We start from the raw sequence: 18,868 nt of genomic DNA on the forward strand, positions 1-18,868 counted from the left end.
AAGTGACATGCCAAGAGATTTGTGTTATATCAAAGACTGTACAATTAAGAGGAATTATAACAATACCCTCAACTATGGGAGAACACCACAGATAATAACATAACAAACATCAAGCCTGTAATCCCAGCACTTTGGGAGGCCGAGATGGGCGGATCACGAGGTCAGGAGATCGAGACCATCCTGGCTAACACGGTGAAACCCCATCTCTACTAAAAAAATACAAAAAAACTAGCCGGGCGAGGTGGCGGGCGCCTGTAGTCCCAGCTACTCGGGAGGCTGAGGCAGGAGAATGGCATGAACCCGGGAGGCGGAGCTTGCAGTGAGCTGAGATCCGGCCACTGCACTCCAGCCTGGGCGACAGAGCGAGACTCCGTCTCAAAAAAAAAAAAAACAACAACAACAACAGTTCTTTGCTATTTGAGTAAGTTCTAGAATAGTGTTTTTTCAATCAGTAGAACTCAAAATATCCTTTTACGAGATATTAACAAGCATGTTGCAAAATGTAGCATGGCACAGACAAAGGCAACATAGTATAGCAGTTACATCATTCTTTCTCCAAACCAGAATGCCTGGATTAAAATCTTGGTTTTGCCACTTTCCTAACTATGATGGGCCCAAATTACTTAAACTTTCTGTGCCTTAGTCCTCATCTACAAGATAGAGATAACATAATGCCTCACATAGTTTTTATGACGATTAAACCAAATGAATTATGATTTAGAAAGTGCTTTTTAAAAGTACCTGGAATAAAGTAAACTGTATAAAGTTTTGTTTTAAATAAACAACTGTGCTCTATATGCAAATAAGTTTGGGAACAGTGGGTTAAAGTTAAACAAGCTCTTCTATTGAAGATTTCTGAGAGCATTTCATTCGTCAAGGCATACTATAGGTCTTTAAACAAATGTAATTTTATACAGAAATTTCCTAATGTATTTGACTAGAAATTCTTGGAACTGGATTTTCTGTGGGACAGCTATTAATGCTTAAGGAAAAATAACTTAGAGAACTCTTTCAGTGAATATTAAAATGCAGGAACACAAGCCAATATAGACCTTTGAGAACAAAGGTAATTTTATTTTATATAAATGAGACAATCCAGCTCTCACGCTTCAGAAACAAGCAGCAATAGCTACGACGAATCACGACTTAGAAACTGACAGAACATTTAACTATTTTCCACTTGATTTCGTTCTGACTTACCCAGAAAAACCAAATTCTTTTATGGCATTTGATAGCCAATTCAGAGTTTCTGACTGATTTTTGGGATTCTTTTGTGAGAAAGCCATTGACACAACCTGAAACGGGAAAACCAACAGATCTGTGTTTTATCTCGTATTTCTTATAGAAATACACATGACATTAAGGCAGATGTGCATTAAACAGAGTTTTCTGATGCTAAAACAACTGCAAGAATGCCTTAGGAACAAGAGTTAACCTACACAAGAAAATGAGGTGAGTGACAGTGGGACTAAAAGGCATTCTGGACTGTTTATAGCTTTTCAGCAATTACTCTGCATTACAATATCTTTTATTTTTAGAGACAAGGTCTTGCTCTGTCACCCAGGAGTACAGTGGCACAATCATCAATCATTGCAGCCTCGAGAGCTCGTGGGCTTTCACTGTCTATAGAATGTTTTGTTTGTTTGTTTTGAGACAGTCTCACTCTGTTGCCCAGGCCGGAGTACAGTGGCATGATCTTGGCTCACTGCAATGTCTGTCTCCCGGGTTCAAGTGATTCTCCCGCCTCAGCCTCCCTAGTAGCAGGCATTACAGGTTAATTTTTATATTTTCAGTAGAGACGGGGTTTCACCACGTTGTCCAGGCTGGTCTCAAACTCCTGGCCTTACGTTGTCCTCCCGCCTCGGCCTCCCAAAGTGCTGGGATTACAGGTGTGAGACCCTGTGTCTGACCGAATATTTTTGACTAACATAAATTTTCATCACTAGGCAATAGAGTATTTTTAAAGGTAAAAATGGAAATGCAGTATCAAAGGGCCGGGTGTGGTGGCTCATGCCTGTAATCCCAGCACTTTGGGAGGCCGAGGCAGGCGGATTACCTGAGATCAGGAGTTTGAGACCAGCCTGGCCAACATGATGAAATCCTGTCTCTGTTAAAATTCAAAAATTAGGCAGGTGTGGTGGCAGGTGCCTGTAATCCCAGCTATGCAGGAGGCTGAAGCAGGAGAATCACTTGACCCCAGGAGGGTTGCAGTGAGCCGAGATTGCACCACTGCACTCCAGCCTGGGCGACAGAGTGAAATTCCATCTCAAAACAAAATGCAGTATCAAAAAAGATTTTACTTGAGAAGATAAAAACTAATGTTTAATTAGTAAGCTTAAAGTTTGGGTAAAAAAATTAGGAAAACTGGAGGAATAAGAGTTCTGTGTTACCTGTTCAGCAGTCCACGGTAACATACAGGCTTCAGCTATTGCTGTCATAGCTTCTTTTGCATTGTTCCCACATTTCACATCTCCAATCTTGTCCACAAGGCCATCTAATACAATCTGAGCTGACGTTTTGGAAAAATTTCCCTTCTGGGCAATCAAAGCAACTATGTGAAGTTTCATTTGCATCACCTGAACAAGGATAAGTTCATAAAGTTAGGAGCAAGCCAAGGACATTTATTTATTTACTTGTATTAACAGCATGTAACAGATATGACATGGTTAGGGACAGCTGAGAACACAACTAAAGTAAAACGAGGATTTTAAACAAATATGCAAAATAATTTGTATCCTTTAATTGTTACCAATTACTTAACTGACAGTGAAGAGAGGGGAAAAAAAGCTACTCAGTGTTCCAAAATATTAACAAATAATATTGCACAGAAAGTTTATGAATTGAAAAATCTGATTTTTAAATTTTCCTCCTCTTATGATTATTTGCATTTAGTACTGAATACACATCCTAAAATACACAACAAATTACTACTGACTGTATAACTGAGAATTACTACTAGGGCTGCCTACAAAAACACTACAACCCTCTTATACACACACACAACGCAGAACTTGAGAGATTTTAGAGAACTTGTTGGCTTTTAAGTAAAAGAATAAAAACATCTGTGGAAAATAATTTAAAGATATTATTGTGATGGCAGATCTATGGGATTAAGGACCCCTTTGCTCATAAATATTTTTCTTTGTATTGTGTGAATATTTCAACTTTGTTAAGCCACTAGAAATTCTATTATACAGATTCATTTAGGTGACAAATACCCCCACTTATTTATTTATGTATGTACGTATTATTTGACAGATTCTTGTTCCGTCGCCCGGGCTGGAGTGCAGTGGTGTGATATCAGCTTACTGCAACCACTGCCTCCCGGGTTCAAGTGATTCTCATGCCTCAGCCGCCCAAGTAGCTGGGATTACTTATAGGCACCTGCCACCACGCCTGGCTAATTTTTGTATTTTTAGTAGAGATGAGGTTTCACCATGTTGGCCGGGCTGGTCTCGATCTCCTGACCTCAAGTAGATGTCAAGTGGATATCACCTCAGCCTCCCCAAGTGCTGAGATTACAGGCGTGAGCCACTGTGCCCAGCCACACAAACACCCTCTTTTAAAATGCAATTATCGCCTGGCTCATGCCTGTAATCCCAGCACTTTGGTAGGTTGAGGCAAGAGGAATGCTTGAGCCTGGGAGTTTAAGACCAGCCTGGTCAATATGGAGGGACCCCAGTTCTACAACAAGTACAAAAATTAGTTGGGTGTGGCCTTCGCCTGTAGTCCTAGCTACTTGGGAGGCTGAGGCTGCAGAGAGACATGTTCACACTACTGCACTCTAGCCTGGGCAACAGAGTGAGACTTTGTCTCAAACCCCCAAAATTTGACATAGCAGGCGTGTGAAAAAAATAAAAATGTAAAAAATTTTAAAAATAATCCCAAACCAAAAAACAAAACAAAGAAATGTAATTATCTTGAGTGGGACTTCTGCAATTGTAGAGTCAATACCTCTAAAAAACTGATCTTCCTTAAAGCAACACAGAACAGTGGCAAAAACTATACAAATCAACTTACCTCACAACTTTGACAATTAAAAAAGGCTTGTAACAATACAAGAACCATTTAAAGACAGGATGCTGAAATTTCAGTAAGGACAGTGAGGTTTCCGGTGATTTAACTTGCCTTGTTCCCCTTTTCTTCCAGCTCCACAGTAGCCTTCAAAACCTGAAGTCTTGTAACCATAGCAACTATGAAAACCAAGAGCTGTGCAGCCACTGGCAGGTGGGGGGACAGCTCAGGTTTGGACTTCCTCAAAAAGTTTTGACCCAAAGTACTGTCTTTTCTGGCTGCTTCCTAGAAAAGCTCCATTTGAAGGGCCTGTTATTTGACTGGACTCTAGCTAGCTCAGTGGGAAAAGCCCTATCCCCAGGGATTTTGTTGAAAACAACAAAAACAATGAGTGGCAACTGCTTAACATCTAACATCAGAGCTGTGTAAGTCCACAATACCAGTTGGGGGAAACCAGCTTGGTCAAAAACATAAAAGGATCTAGGGAATGAGATATCCACAGAGGACTCTGAGAATCTAGAAGGTCGTGCGAATTTTCAAGGTTGTGTGTATGCCCAGGAAAGACTGAAAAGGGACCTAATCTCGGATCTCTGACTGACCTTCAAGACCTTGCTTTAAAAGTGAATTCCAGGGTACAGCTGTAAAGTGCCTGAGTATCTCTGGCATGAACCAGCACGCGCACACACACACGCACACACACACACACACGCCCTTGGCAGAGGGTGGGAGACAGATCATATTGGTTCAAGGCATTTAAGAAAATCTGTCCAGTCATTAGCTCGTCATTAAGTTAACCGAGGAGAGAGTCTTTGGTGGCTGAAAATCAAAATCACAATGAGATTACACTTCATACTCTCTAAGAATTTGAGAAAAAAACTAGCAAGGTGTAGTGATGCACGCCTGTGGTCCCAACTACTCTGGAGGCTAAAATGGGAAGATCTCTTGAGCCTAAGATGTCAACGCTGCAGTGAGCCACGTTTGCACAACCACACTCCAGCCTGGACAACTGAGTGAAGGCCTTTCTCAAAAAAAAAAAAAAAAGTGCTGTGAGAGCAAGAGGACAACTCACAACTCAAGAATCTTTTAGAATATTTAGCCTTTGTGGAGCTGGCCTATACGAATAAGGTGCTATGTAACCTATGTAACACAATCTAAGGGAAACACAGTGTATGAGAGAGCTAAACATCCTAGAGGGAAAACAAGAGGTGGCAGCAGAAGAGAAACCAAAAAGAGACTAGCAGGATGCCAAAAATAAACCTGATACATTTCAAGTTTGTTTAGCATGAGGTCTATTTTATGTACATCTAGAAAAAGAGAAGGAAACTTTTTCTCATTTACTTTCCTGCACCACTTTCCTATACTTCCCTCTATACCCGCCCCTTAGACTAATAACTTGGTACTGCTAAATTTCAGCTCTATTATCAGTTAATGGGGCTATACAATTGATTATATGCTAAATTTTCATTGGCAATTTAAGGACTGCACTTATTTTTTATCCCATCAAATAAAAAAGCTATCTGTTTATTTCTCCCTTGAATATGTAAAGATTAGATAAGAAGCCTTCTAGGCCTAAAAGTGAGAAGAAAAAAATGCATATATCTAAATTATACAAATTATATATGGATGTATATATTTACATATTTATACATATATAAATCCCTAGTTATATAAAGTTATACAGTTGACCCTTGTACAACACGGGTTTGTACTGCAAAGATCCACTTATGCATGAATTTTCTTCTGCCTCTGCCACTCCTGAATCAGCAAACCCCTTTTCTTACTTTCTCCTCCTCAGCCTATTCAACATGAAGATGATGGGAACTGAAGACCTTTATGATGATCCATTGCCATTTAATAAATAGTAAATATGTTTTCTATTCTTTAGGATTTTCTTAATCACATTTTTTCTCTAGCTTACTTTAATTGTAAAAATACAATATACAATACATGTAACATACAAAATACGTTAACTGACTATGTTATCAGTAGGGCTTCTGGCAACAGTAGGCTATTAGTAAAGTTCTTGGGGAGTCCAGAGTTATATGTGAAGTTTCAACTACACAAGGGGTAGTGCCCCTAATTGCCACATTGTTCAAGAGTCAACTGTAGTTATGTGTTCAATCAAAATGCACACACCCCATTGTTCATTAAAAATCATTACCAAGCTGGGCACGGTGGCTCACACCTGTAATCCCAGTACTTTGGGAGGCCAAGACGGGGAGATCATCTGAGGTCAGGAGTTCGAGACCAGCCTGACTAACATAGAGAAACCCGTCTCTACTAAAAATACAAAACTAGCCGGGCGTGGTGACGGGTGCCTGTAATCCCAGCTACTCGGGAGGCTGAGGCAGGAGAATCACTGGAACCCAGGAGGCAGAGGTTGCAGTGAGCCAAGATCATGCCATTGCACTCCAGCTGGGGCAACAAGAGTGAAACTCCATCTCAAAAAAAAAATTAAAAAAAAAAAAATTCATTACCAAAACTATTCTATTACTCCATAGGATGATGTAATGTAAATTACTTCAATAAAAGATATCAAATCTCACATTTTAAATACCTGAAAATTAGTTTCTTTCCATCCAGGTTTCTTGGCTAGCATCCTCACTAATGCCTGGCATGGCATTTCAGTTCGGTCCATTAGCTCAACAGCCTTGAAGTAAAATAAGAGAATAAAAGAGTTAAAGGGTTAAAGATTAGTTCCAAAGGAAGAGTAAATACCAAAGTCAAGTAAGTGGTTACCTCTGAAGGAAGGAGTGGACTAGAACTGAGAAGGGTTATTGAGGGAGCTTATATAGCTTCTGCTGTTATGCTTTATTTCTTTGTGTTTTTATGTCTATAATGCTTTATTTCTTAAGCTAGATGGTTGGTATATGGCTGTTAAATTAGTATCACTGAACATTTATCTCACATTTCAGGAATTCACAAAAAGTTTGCTCCATGCAAAATAATAGTTTTCATTTGCCTAGTGTGTGGCAGAAACTGCTTATACATATTTTCTCTTCCTTGATTTTCCTAAAAACAGCAAAGCAGAATAGATTCGAAGTTCTAAAGTATTGAATATTAAAGATGTACAAACTCAGATCTAAACCGAATGGGCAGCAGAAGCAGGACTGGAAGGCTTCTCTGCCTTAAGTGACAGTGCTCTTGCAGTTGCTCCTTACCCTTCCTCATTAGAATCACCCGGTATGTGCCAAAATGAACTGCCATGTTCCTTTACAACACACGTTTTTGAGAGGTTTTGTCCAATTCTACCAAGGAATCATGATGATAAAGCCGGAAAAAAGTACTGGATGAGGGATGGTTTAAGTAGAGAGACCTATTTGCCTAGGAAGTTTATGAGCGAGTACCATAGTTAAAAAATTAATCTAATGAAGACTGGGCCGGCTGCAGTGGCTCATCCCTGTAATCCCAGCACTTTGGGAGGCCAAGGTGGATGGATCATGAGGTCAGGAGATCGAGACCATCCTGGCTAACACAGTGAAACCCCGTCTCTACTGAAAATACAAAAAATTAGCCGGGCGTGGTGGCGGGCGCCTGTAGTTCCAGCTACTCAGGAGGCTGAGGCAGGAGAATGGCGTGAACCCAGGAGGTGGAGCTTGCAGTGAGCTGAGATCACGCCACTGTACTCCAGCCTGGGCAACAGAGCAAGACTCTGTCTCAAAAAAAAAAAAAAAAAAAAATTTAATCTAAGCCTTATAATTCAGAATAAGAATATAATTTTCTTAAGTATTAAGTCATGAGCTTATAGAGGCCATAGAATACTGATGTTTAAAGATAGCAAACACTACACAGCTACAAGAAATAAAAAGTCCCACCTCATCTTTAATGCCATGAAATGTGTTCGCTGGTTATAAAACACAGCAATTAGGACAAATTCTTTATTATCAATTTCACTGCTTCCATATAATCTGATTTTCTTTCATACTCAATTCATCCCTATGCACTACCTTCTGGAACTCTTCCATACAAGCCAGCCTTTCTTTCCAGTTACTGCTGTCAAGAAGCTGTATACAGGTAGGGGGAAGAACAGCTGAAGCTTTTTCTTCACATACTTCTATCTATAAGATACAAAAACATATTAGAATTAGGAATTGCTTAAGGGAACAGATGACAAAAATGTAAACATACTCCAGTCAAAACTAAAAGAATATTCCCATGGTATGCTATAGTTTCTGAGGCTTCTATTATACTTTGATAAAGGAGACTGTCCAAGGCAGTTTCAATAAGCTAAAAGATATCAGTTAACTGTATGTTGTAGAACCCACCAACAACTCCAGTCTTCTCATAGGTCTCACTTTGCAGGGTTCATGAGTTTCAGGCTCAGTGTGTAATACTGACCGAGAGCTCAGGCTCCACTATTTCTTTAGTCTCCAGTCCTTTCTTGTTCTTGGTTCCAGTATTCCCTATGCCTCCCGGTGCAGCTGGTTTCCCCTTCTTCGGTGGCCCACCAGCCTAAAACAATTTAAAAAATAAAAATTAAACCACTTAAGGATTTAAAATGGTGGAGTTATTTTTTATTTTTTTGAGACAGTGTCTCATTTTGTTGTCGAGCTTGGAACGCAGTTGCACAAGCTCGGCTCACTACAGGCTCAACCTCCTGGGCTCAAGGGATCTGCCTTCCCACCTCAGCCTACTGTGTAGCTGGGACCACAGGCGTGTGCTACCATGCCTGGCTAATTAAAAAAAATTTTTTTGTAGAGACAGAAAACATGGTTTTGCCATGTTGCCCAGGCTGGTCCCGAATTCCTGGCCTCAAGTGATCCTCCTGTCTTGGCCTCCCAAAGTGCTGGGATTACAAGCATGAATCACTGTACCCGGCCTAAAACAGTGGTTTTAAAACTTTTATTGAGTCACATACTCCCTCAAAAATTTGATTAAAATGAGGGATTACCCTAAAATAAACATTTTTTGTACCTACAAAATTTAGCACAGTTTCAAGGTCAGACAGAACCCCTGAAGACCACCCATGGGGTAATCTGTAGACCCCATATTGAAAACTTGAATTTAGAATTAATGAGATAAATGAAACAAAAGAGATGGCCTGAAATTATACTACATTTACAAATTAATTTGAGAATGACATCCCTATACCTTTTTTTTTTTTTACATTTATTTGGGGTTTGTTTGTTTTCTGAGACAGGGTCTTGCTCTGTCATCCAGGCTGGAGTGCAGTGGCCCGATCACGGCTCACTGTAGCCTTGACCTCCTGGGCTTAAGTGAGCCTCCCATCTCAGCTTCCCAAGTAGCTGAGCGCAGTAGTTCACACCTGTAATCCCAGCACTCTGGGAGGCTAAGGATCCCTTGAGCCCAGGAGTTTAAGACCAGCCTGGGCAGTATGGCAAAACCCCATCTTTACAAAAAATACAAAAAATATTCATTCCACTCCAGTTTTCAGAAGTCCCAAGATACAAAAGCAGAATATGTACGGGGGGAAAAAGTCACAAGAAAATAGTATATCACAATGTACACAGCAAATGATAACTATATTATGGCAACACGCATCACCATTCACATTGTTCCTTCTACCTATTTTGGATATTTGTTATGAAATGCTGCAAACCTAAAAAGAAAAGATAAAATAACAGAGGACCAAATTAGTCTTCAGCATCCAGAGCTGTTCTGAAACAAATGTTATCTTGAATATATTCCAATATTTTAAGTTGTAGTTAGCAAAACTAAGGATGCCAGTTTTTAACTAAATGGAAGCCTGTAATACTTACCATGTCATATCAACAGTATGGTTTTGTTGGTTCATAGTAATAACCCCATAAAGGGATTTATATTCTAACCCTAAATATAGAAAATTCTGTACTCTTTGATTAACTACGATACCTCTTCTGGATTTTTCTCTGTAATAGCATTCTCTATATGGAGAGATACTTCAAATAACAAATCTCCTACTATTCTTTTTGTTGTTGTTAACAGACATCAATTTTTACTTATTAATTGACAGATTTATTGAGGCTGGGCATGGTGGCTCATGCCTGTAATTTCAGCACTTTGGGAGTCTGAGGCAGGCAGATAATTTGAGGTCGGGAGTTTGAGACCAGGCTGGACAACATGGTGAAACCTTGTCTCTACTAAAAATACAAAAATTAGCCAGGCATGGTGGCAGGTGCCTGTAATGCCAGCTACTTGGGAGGCTGAGGCAGGAGGATTCCTTGAACCTGGGAGGCAGAGGTTGCAGTGAGCCGAGATTGTATCATTGCACTGCAGTCTGGGCAACAGAGCAAGACTCCATCTCAAAAAAAAAAAAAAGTTAAGATAGTAAATTTTATGTTAAATTGACAAAACACACTTCTGTGCCTTTGTTACCATTTTTATCTCTATTAAAGCTTCAAATAGCTGAATTTATTGCTGGAATATCCTATCTTCATTAACAGATTTTCTGCTGTATTTTTAATGTGGCAAATTATTTCATTTATCAAACAAAATAATTTTAGAGGAACAACCATGAACCTGAGACTCACACCCTTCCTTACTAAATTCTATTTTCAAATAATCTATTAACCTTAGCAGCAGGTGCCTTTTTTAGAGGTCCTGGTTTGGGTGCAGAAATGTCCTTTGTGTCCTTATCTCCTGCAGCCCCTGAAGCAGCAGTCCTTCCAGGCAGAGGTTTGAATTCCTTCTTATCAGCAGCTAGTCCGGCTTTCTTACCATGTATCAATTCTACCTTTTCTGAACATTCTTTGATCTGGAGAATGAAAATGAGATGAACATCATTAAGCCCAACTTTGAAACACAACCACTATGTTATTACATTTCTAAACCACAACTACACGTAAGAATTCAGAGAAATGGCTGGGCAAGGTGGCTCAAGCCTATAATCCCAGCACTTTGGGAGGCCGAGATGGGTGGATCACTTGAGGTCAGAGGTCCGAGACCAGCCTGGCCAACATGGTGAAACCCTGTCTCTACCAAAAACACAAAAAAATTAGCCGGGCATGGTGGCAGATGCCTATAATCCCAGCTACTTGGGAGGCTGAGGCACAAGAATCATTTGAACTCAGGAGGCAGAGGTTGCAGTGAGCTGAGATTGTGCCATTTGCACTCCATCCTGGGCGACAGACTGAGACTCGTTGCCAGAAAAAAAAAAATTCAGAGAAAAAATTTCCCTTTCAACAAATATAAATTATCCACACTTTCCTGGCAGTAGGTAGGCATATGTAAGATATTAATCTGACATTTTATTTCTTTACAAATTAGAATTGTAATAAACTTAAAATGACCACATTGTTTATGGAAGACATTCACATATAGGAAGGTAACTTTATGGACTTTAGAAATAAATTTATTTCACAGAACTGTTTTCATCTTCTCTACAGACTGGTCACTCAGCTTTTTTTGGTTACAATTTGAAAGATATTTCTACTATTGTCACCATCATGGCCTTGAATGAAACTTAAATTCTCAAAAGCTATGTTTTCAAACTCTAGGTGTGAACTACCAGTGGAGGATGAAATAAATTTCCTGAGGTGATATCAGCATTTTTTTTCTTAGTAAAACAACAGACAAAATTGAAGACAAAAAGTACCAGAGAGCATCCTCCAAAACTTGTTTCAAGTATGCATTTCTTTCCTACTGTAAAGGGCAATTTAAAAAAAAAATCAAGAAATCCCAATCAAAAGAATACCAGTACTCTCCAATTGTCAAGAGACAAAGCCATGATGCAAAGAGACAGGACTGTTGTCCAAATTCAGTCCAATCCATTACTAACCTACCTTATCAAGCTTGAGTTTGTCCACATCAGCTAAGAATGGGTTTACTGCTTTCTCGCCAACCACTTTCAAAGCAGTACCCAATGCTTCAAATGCAGCATCTCTGACTTCAGGAGCAGAATCATTGATGTGCTATAGTCCAGAAGTAAGCAAAATATTAATGCAAGGTATTTTAGGCATTACTCATTTTAATTCAGACTGATGGTTGCTGGATAAAGAATTTGTTTTTACAATTTTCTGAAGCTAAGTGTAGCTTTCCTTGTGCCAACTGACAGTTCCTCTTTCAAAAATTCTTTCTGGGCCAGGCACGGTGGCTCATGCCTGTAATCCCAGCACTTTGGGAGGCCAAGACAGGTGGATTATCTGAGGTCAGGAGTTTGAGACCAGCCTGGCCAACATGGTGAAACCCCATCTGTACTAAAATACAAAAACTAGCCAGGCATGGTGGCATGCACCTTTAATCCCAACTACTCAGGAGGCTCAGGCAGGAGAATTGCTTGAGCCTGGGAGGCGGAGGTTGCAGTGAGCCAAGATTGTGTCACTGCACTCCAGCCTGGGCAACAGAGCTAAACTCCATCTCAAACAAAAAAAACAAAAACAAAAACAAACAAAAAAATTCTTTCTGGGTTAAGGAAACCCTTGGTAATCCATTTAGCAAAATTAAGTGCTTCCTTTTCCTCTTACCCTCTATCTAAAATGACTCATTCCCAGATGATCTTCAAATACTCCACATTTGATGCCTATGCTTGGCCAGATCCAGCTGAACACCAGTATATGGGCCAAGAAAGAAACAAAATATTTAACAGTTAATGGAATCATAACACTAACTTGTGCTTTCTTTCAAGAAGAGGAACACAGTTAGGAGAATTTGGATGTAGTTTCCAAGCTGCAAAGAGTCTGCTCCTCAAAAGATTATGACCTCTATAGTCTGAAAGTCAAGTAGTCACTGTACATAATTAGCAGGGAAAAAATCCTGCCTAGGTATAATTTCAATATTCCCCCAATTTCAAGGAGAGTCTGTACCTTAAGTAGTGCAGCACAAAAGGGCTTTAGCAAGCTCTTTGGCAGGGTAGAAGCAGTGCAGTGGCGGAAACTTCTTGCAATAAAAAGAGATGTCTGCTGCTTGATGGTTGGATTTTTATTATCCATTACTGCTAAAACATCCTCACTGATGTTCTGTAGTGTGGTCTTTAGAAAGAAAATGTGCTTAATGAACTTTTTTCAATTGTAAAGAACAATCAAAATATTATATTGACAAACTTTACTTCAGATAAAACCACAAATTCATGCTGTCAACTTACAGTAAGGAAGATTGCATCAATTGCCTCCTGCAAGGCTTGTACCACTTGAGGTTTCTTCTCTTTGAATTTCTCCAAGATGGTTGGCACAACCTGTAAAAGTGAATGGCTAGAACATTATTCGGCAACAAAGAGGAATGATATATTTATGTACACCAGAACATGGCTGAACCTTAAAAATAGTATGCTAAGTTTAAAAAAAGCCAGTCATAGGCTGGGCACAGTGACTCATGCCTGTAATCCCAGCACTTTGGGAGGCTGAGGCAGGTGGGTTGCTTGAGGCCAGGAGTTCAAGACCAGCCTAAGCAACAGAGTGAGATCTTGTCTCTACTAAAACAAACAAAAAAATTAGCCAGGTGTGGTGGTATGTGCCTGTGATCCCAGCTACTTGGGAGGCTGAGGTGGGAGGATCACTTGAACCCAGGAGGTCAAAGCTGCAGTGAGCTGTGACTGTACCACTGTATTGTAGCCTGGGCAACACAGCAAAACTCTGTCTTCCAAAAAAAAAAAAAGCAGTCGCAAAGACCATGCTTTGTATGATGACTCCATTTACATGAAATGTTAAAACCACAGAGACAAAAAAGGAGATTAGTGGTTGCTAGGGTCAAGGGCAGGGAGCAGCACGGGGAGTGACTGTTAATGGGCAAGGGGTTTCTTTCTGAGGTGATGAAAATGTTCTGGAATTAGATAGTGCTGATAGTTACATAACATTGTGAATATTCTAAAATCATTTTAAGAGGGCAAATTTTATGGTACGTAAGTTTTATCTCAATAAAACTTACTTTCTAAAAAACCACCTTGTCTCCACCAAAACAAACCAATAAAGCAAACATTTAAGTGGAATAAAAAGTCATTTCCTTTCTTGAAGGACATAGAATCTTATGCTGCAATAATGAAGAATTCTCATTCTCTCCCACTATGGCAGTGCTTCTCAATCTATCTGCTGCCTCTGCACCACAGGGTCTCGCCCTGTCACCCAGGTGGGAGTGCAGTGGGATGAACATGGCACACTGCAGCCTTGGCCCGCTGGGCTCAAGTAATCCTCTCATCTCAGCCTCCCGAGTAGGTAGGTCTCAGGTATATGTCACCACATCTGATAATTTTTTTTTTAAATTATTAACTTCTTGACCACTTCCCTGTAAATATAATTTTTTATTTTATTTTTTGTCGAGATGGGGGTTTCTCCATGTTGCCCAGGCTGGAGAAGGAAATTTCTAAGGTCCAAAGGACACAGTAAAGCTCAATGGCATCCAAAAAAAGGAAAAAATTGTTTTCAAGATTTCACAGAAGTGGTTATAGACTACTTGGTATAGTTCAAGGACTATGGTTCCCATGGAAAAATATGAGACTTTTTAATACTAGTTATAAACTTGAACATCAAGATATTTTAATGCCTATAAAGCTAACGTTCACTTTTATAAATATTGCCAAAAAGACAGTTTGTAAACATTTACAGAAAATAAAGCCAAGTCACTAACATGCTTGATACTAACACCATATATATTACAGTATTAAGGCAGGGGAGACCCCAAACTCTAGAGCAAAGGAGACATTCTTTAACCAGGACAACAAAGTTAAACAAAGCCAGAATCAGAACTCAAACTGGAAAGCCAGGCAATTATCCAATCATAATTTGGTAAATTAAAATGAATTTTAGGCCGGGTGTGGTGGCTCAAGTCTGTAATCCCAGCACTTTGGGAGGCTGAGGCAGGCAGATGGCTTGAGCCTAGGATTTCGAGACCAGACTGGGCAAGATGGCGAAACCCCATCTTTACCAAAAATACAAAAAGTAGTCAAGCGTGGTGGGGTGTGCCTAAAGTCCCAGCTACTCGGGAGACTGAGGTGGGAAGATCACCTGAGCCTAAGAGGTTAAGGCTGCAGTGAACTGAGATGGTGCCACTGTACTCCAGCCTGGGTGACAAAGTGACACCCTGTCTCAAAAAAACAAAAAAAAAATTAAAATTATTCTCTGAACTGATATTTAAGTGGTTTAGGAAAAAATTGTTATCTTGAAAAATTATTCCCAATACAAAAGTGTGAAATATCCTACTAAGTAACACAAAATTGACGGAAATAGCGTATACACATAGATATTATATAATATTGATTGCTACAAAAATAGATTTTAATTTTATTTCAATTTATGATGTACATGTCTAAGGGTTTTATAGACCCTTATTTTTATTTCCCTAGTAATAAGCCAGTCATGATTTATTTTTATTTGGTAGTGTCTTCTTTTTCTTCAGTTAAGTTCTCTGAGATTATTTTTAATGCTATGAGTAAGCAAGCTCCAAATACCATAGCTCATGTGAGGATTAGCTTCACAATATAAAATGGACACACGACTAGGGACTATTAGGAAACTCCTAAGTCAATCTAGGGAATCAAATGATGAAGTGGCTAGCAAGCTAAACTCTAAAGATCAATAAGGTCAATTTTTAGGATGCTGAGCCATTCTTAGTAATTCAGACCAGATTTAGAGGCCAAAGGACAGAAGCCACAGTTAAAGAAAACATCTTAATTAATTAAAATTATTACCAAATTTGATTGGAAACAAACTTATACAAATAGTACAGGCAACAAATGTCTCCAGTCAGATTTTCTTTGAATAAGTAAAATGGAGATAACCTATATAAAATATATAACATTGTAACCTATATAAAACTCTCAAATACATAAGTAAATTATATATTAAAATAGGAAAACACTATAAAATATATTTTATATATTAACCTCACAGTTTTACATTTATAGTTTTTTATTGCCTTTCCTACTCTCATTTTCATTCTGGTCCTGGTCATTACAAGTTTTGTTTCATCTTGTTATAATGTGTATAATGTTGTAAGAACAAAGTAAGATACTAGTAAGTAAGTAAATAAATCAACTCAACTAAGTACTTTAGGCCTAGTCCCTGACTTTCTACACAAGGCCTATAAATTTTGTTATAACTGACATCTACTGAAATTTATAAGATATGCTGAATATTAACAAAACAGAGAGAAATTTACTTGTACAATATATACACATCTATGCCAAGGAGTTGTTTTAAAGCAAACAGCAAACTAGAACTACCATTTTTGATAAATTTTGTTGATCTGTATCTAAAAAGGAGTGTTACTTACATGTCCTGCATATTGTCCAAATTTCTTCCTTAGCCCAACAGCCAGGCCAGTAAGACATTTTGCTGCCAAAGCCACCAACATGACATTGGTATCCTTTCCAACAACCTACAAGTGGGGGGAGGCGCGTGGAAAGGAAAACAAAATAGTCACAGCCATGTAGAAGAGTATTGAAATTTTATTCTCAAAAGAACTCTGAGGCCAGGTGCAGTGGCTCACGCCTGTAATCCCAGCACTTTGGGAGGCAGAGGTGGGTGGATCACCTGAGGTCAGGAGTTCGAGATGAGCCTGACCAACATAGTGAGACCCTGTCTCTAATAAAAATACAAAATTTAGCCAGGCATGATGGCAGGCACCTGTAATCCCAGCTACTTGGGAGCCCAAGGCAGGAGAATCACTTGAACGCGGGAGGTGGAGGTTGCAGTGAGCCAAGATTGCACCATTGCACTCCAGTCTGTGCAACAAAGCGAGACTCCATCTCGGAAAAAAAAAAAAAAAAGAACTCTGAAAGCTCTTATGCTAATATATGACCAATTCTATTTACTACAAGATAGGAGAAATTCTTCTTTCATTGTATTGAATTTGGGAGCTTCGCTTCATTATGTTTAGTCTTCTATCTTGAAGTTCTACTAATAAAACATAGATAAAACCACAACATCAAATTTCTCACTATCCAGTAGTGGCAGTCTGGGCTGCCAGCACTGTTCAACTGTGCAGGAAATGACCCTGATAATGGCAGAGAGACTAGAGGTCTGCTGACTTTGCTTTGGGACAAGGAAAATGAAAAGACAACGTATCTCTGAAAGACACGACTGGGCAACAGCTCTAGCATTCATTACCAAGAAGCACCAGTAGAAACTGCTGCAGGTACCTTCAGGAAGTCCATGGGGACTCTAAATTGTTAATGCTATTGCAACCATTCTTCTGAGGAAGCTTCTGGCCTTGAGGCTGCCACTTCAGTCATCTAATGATGGTTAAGCTTTGATTCAGAGTCTCAGTTGATTCTCCTCTAGCACTGCTTATACTACTGCCCTCCTATGCCACTCCCCACAAAGCCCAGCACTTATCTAAACTCATGGGTAGTAGCTGCATTTGTGTCAATTTAGCAAGACAGTGATTATGACTGGGTTCCTTCCTGGTAAGATTTTGCTGTGGTACACTGCCCAATCAGTTGGTGTTAAAAGGCTGCTTTATGATACAATAATATAGGCACAGTGGCATATTCCTGTAGTCCCAGCTACTTGGGAGGCTGAGGCAAAAGGATCACTCACTTGAACGTGGCAGGCAGAGGTTGCAGTGAGCCAAGACTGCGCCACTGCACTCCAGCCTGGACACCAGAGCAAGACTCTCTCTCTCTCACACACACACACATGCATGCACACATGCATGCACACACACACACACGCACACATGCATGCACACACACACACACACACAAACACAGCTGCTTTATTTATAAATGCCTCCAAACTCTTCTTTTTTCATTCTTTTCCTAGTAGGAGTAATGCCTCCCAACTACTTTGAATTTTATCTAGTCCCTACAATCTGGTGTTCCATAAGCAGAATGCTTTATTCTAGATTCTCTGCATTAAACAACTCCTAACATGCAACATGCAAGAAGTTCAACTTGGCACTTATATGCACTCCTTAAGTGCTGAGGAATAAGGATGAATAAACATTTATTAAAAAAACAAATTAGGCACCAACATTTTGTAGGCACTTTATAATCCTTTTTAAATTTAATTTTCACCCAAACCCTATGAGGTAAGTACTATTACTATTTCAACTTTGCAGATTCACAGCCAGGCGTGATGGTTCACGCTTATAATCTCAGGACCTTAAGAGGTTGACGTGGGAGGATCGCTTGAGTCCAGGAGTTCAAGACCAGCCTGGGCAACATGGCGAAACCCTGCCTCTACCAAAAATAGAAAAATTAGCCAGGCATGGTGGCACGCGCCTGTAGTCCCAGGTACTCAGGAGGTTGAGGTAGGGGAATCGCTTGAACCTGGGAGGCGGAGGGTGCAGTAAGCCAAGATCGTGCCACTGCACTCTAGCCTGGGTGACAGAGCGAGACACTGTCTCAAAAACAAAAAACAACAAAAAATGTGCAGATTTCAAAAAGAAATTTTTTTTTGAGACAGAGTCTGGCTCGATCTCAGCTCACTGCAACCTCCCCCTCCCAAGTTCAAGTGATCCTCCCATCTCAGCCTCCTGAGTAGCTGGGACTAAAGGCAAGTGCTACCACACCTGCTAATGTTTCTATTTTTTGTAGAAACAGAGTTTCTTCATGTTGCCCAGGCTAGTCTTAAACTACTGGGCTCAAGGGATCAGCCCGCCTCGGCCTCCTAAAGTGTTGGGATTATAGGTGTGAGCTACTGTACCCAAACCAGATTCTAAAAATTAAATAGAGATTATTGTGCTTACAGTCAGGTAGTTAGCAAATGGTAATGCTGTGTGATTCAAACCCAGGTCAATTCTGATTCCAAAGCTTTTGCTCCTTTTATTAAGTAAAGCATGTTCTTCCTCTAAACTTGTGTTAAGTCTACTTTCCTTATGAGAGGATGAGATCAGGGTCGTAATAAACATTTTGTTAAATTTCTAATTACTGTAAGTCTATGGAGAAAAAATTTTCCATTCATTCTGTATTGAAATCACTATTGGTATTTATAAATGTTTTGATTATTTTTCCTTACCAAAATATCTCTCAGATATGATTCAA

General features: G+C 39.6%; 1 protein-coding gene across 6 annotated transcripts in view; it reads right to left on the bottom strand.

Moving 5' to 3' along the window:
* The window catches only part of CKAP5 (cytoskeleton associated protein 5), a 99,216-nt gene that overhangs the window by 41,821 nt on the left and 38,527 nt on the right, over positions 1-18,868 (bottom strand). For all 6 annotated transcript variants that reach the window (XM_021925834.1, XM_021925829.1, XM_021925832.1 and 3 more), the window contains exons 9-18: positions 16,153-16,257; positions 13,034-13,123; positions 12,756-12,920; positions 11,736-11,864; positions 10,526-10,708; positions 8,353-8,466; positions 7,962-8,072; positions 6,572-6,664; positions 2,391-2,576; positions 1,201-1,295 (exon numbers count right to left, since the gene is read on the bottom strand). In XM_021925834.1, the coding sequence (XP_021781526.1) occupies positions 1,201-1,295; positions 2,391-2,576; positions 6,572-6,664; positions 7,962-8,072; positions 8,353-8,466; positions 10,526-10,708; positions 11,736-11,864; positions 12,756-12,920; positions 13,034-13,123; positions 16,153-16,257 (1,271 nt within the window). The remainder of the gene's footprint in view (positions 1-1,200; positions 1,296-2,390; positions 2,577-6,571; positions 6,665-7,961; positions 8,073-8,352; positions 8,467-10,525; positions 10,709-11,735; positions 11,865-12,755; positions 12,921-13,033; positions 13,124-16,152; positions 16,258-18,868) is intronic.

Source organism: Papio anubis, chromosome 12 (assembly GCF_008728515.1).
Source record: "Papio anubis isolate 15944 chromosome 12, Panubis1.0, whole genome shotgun sequence".
Classification (NCBI taxonomy): domain Eukaryota; kingdom Metazoa; phylum Chordata; class Mammalia; order Primates; family Cercopithecidae; genus Papio; species Papio anubis.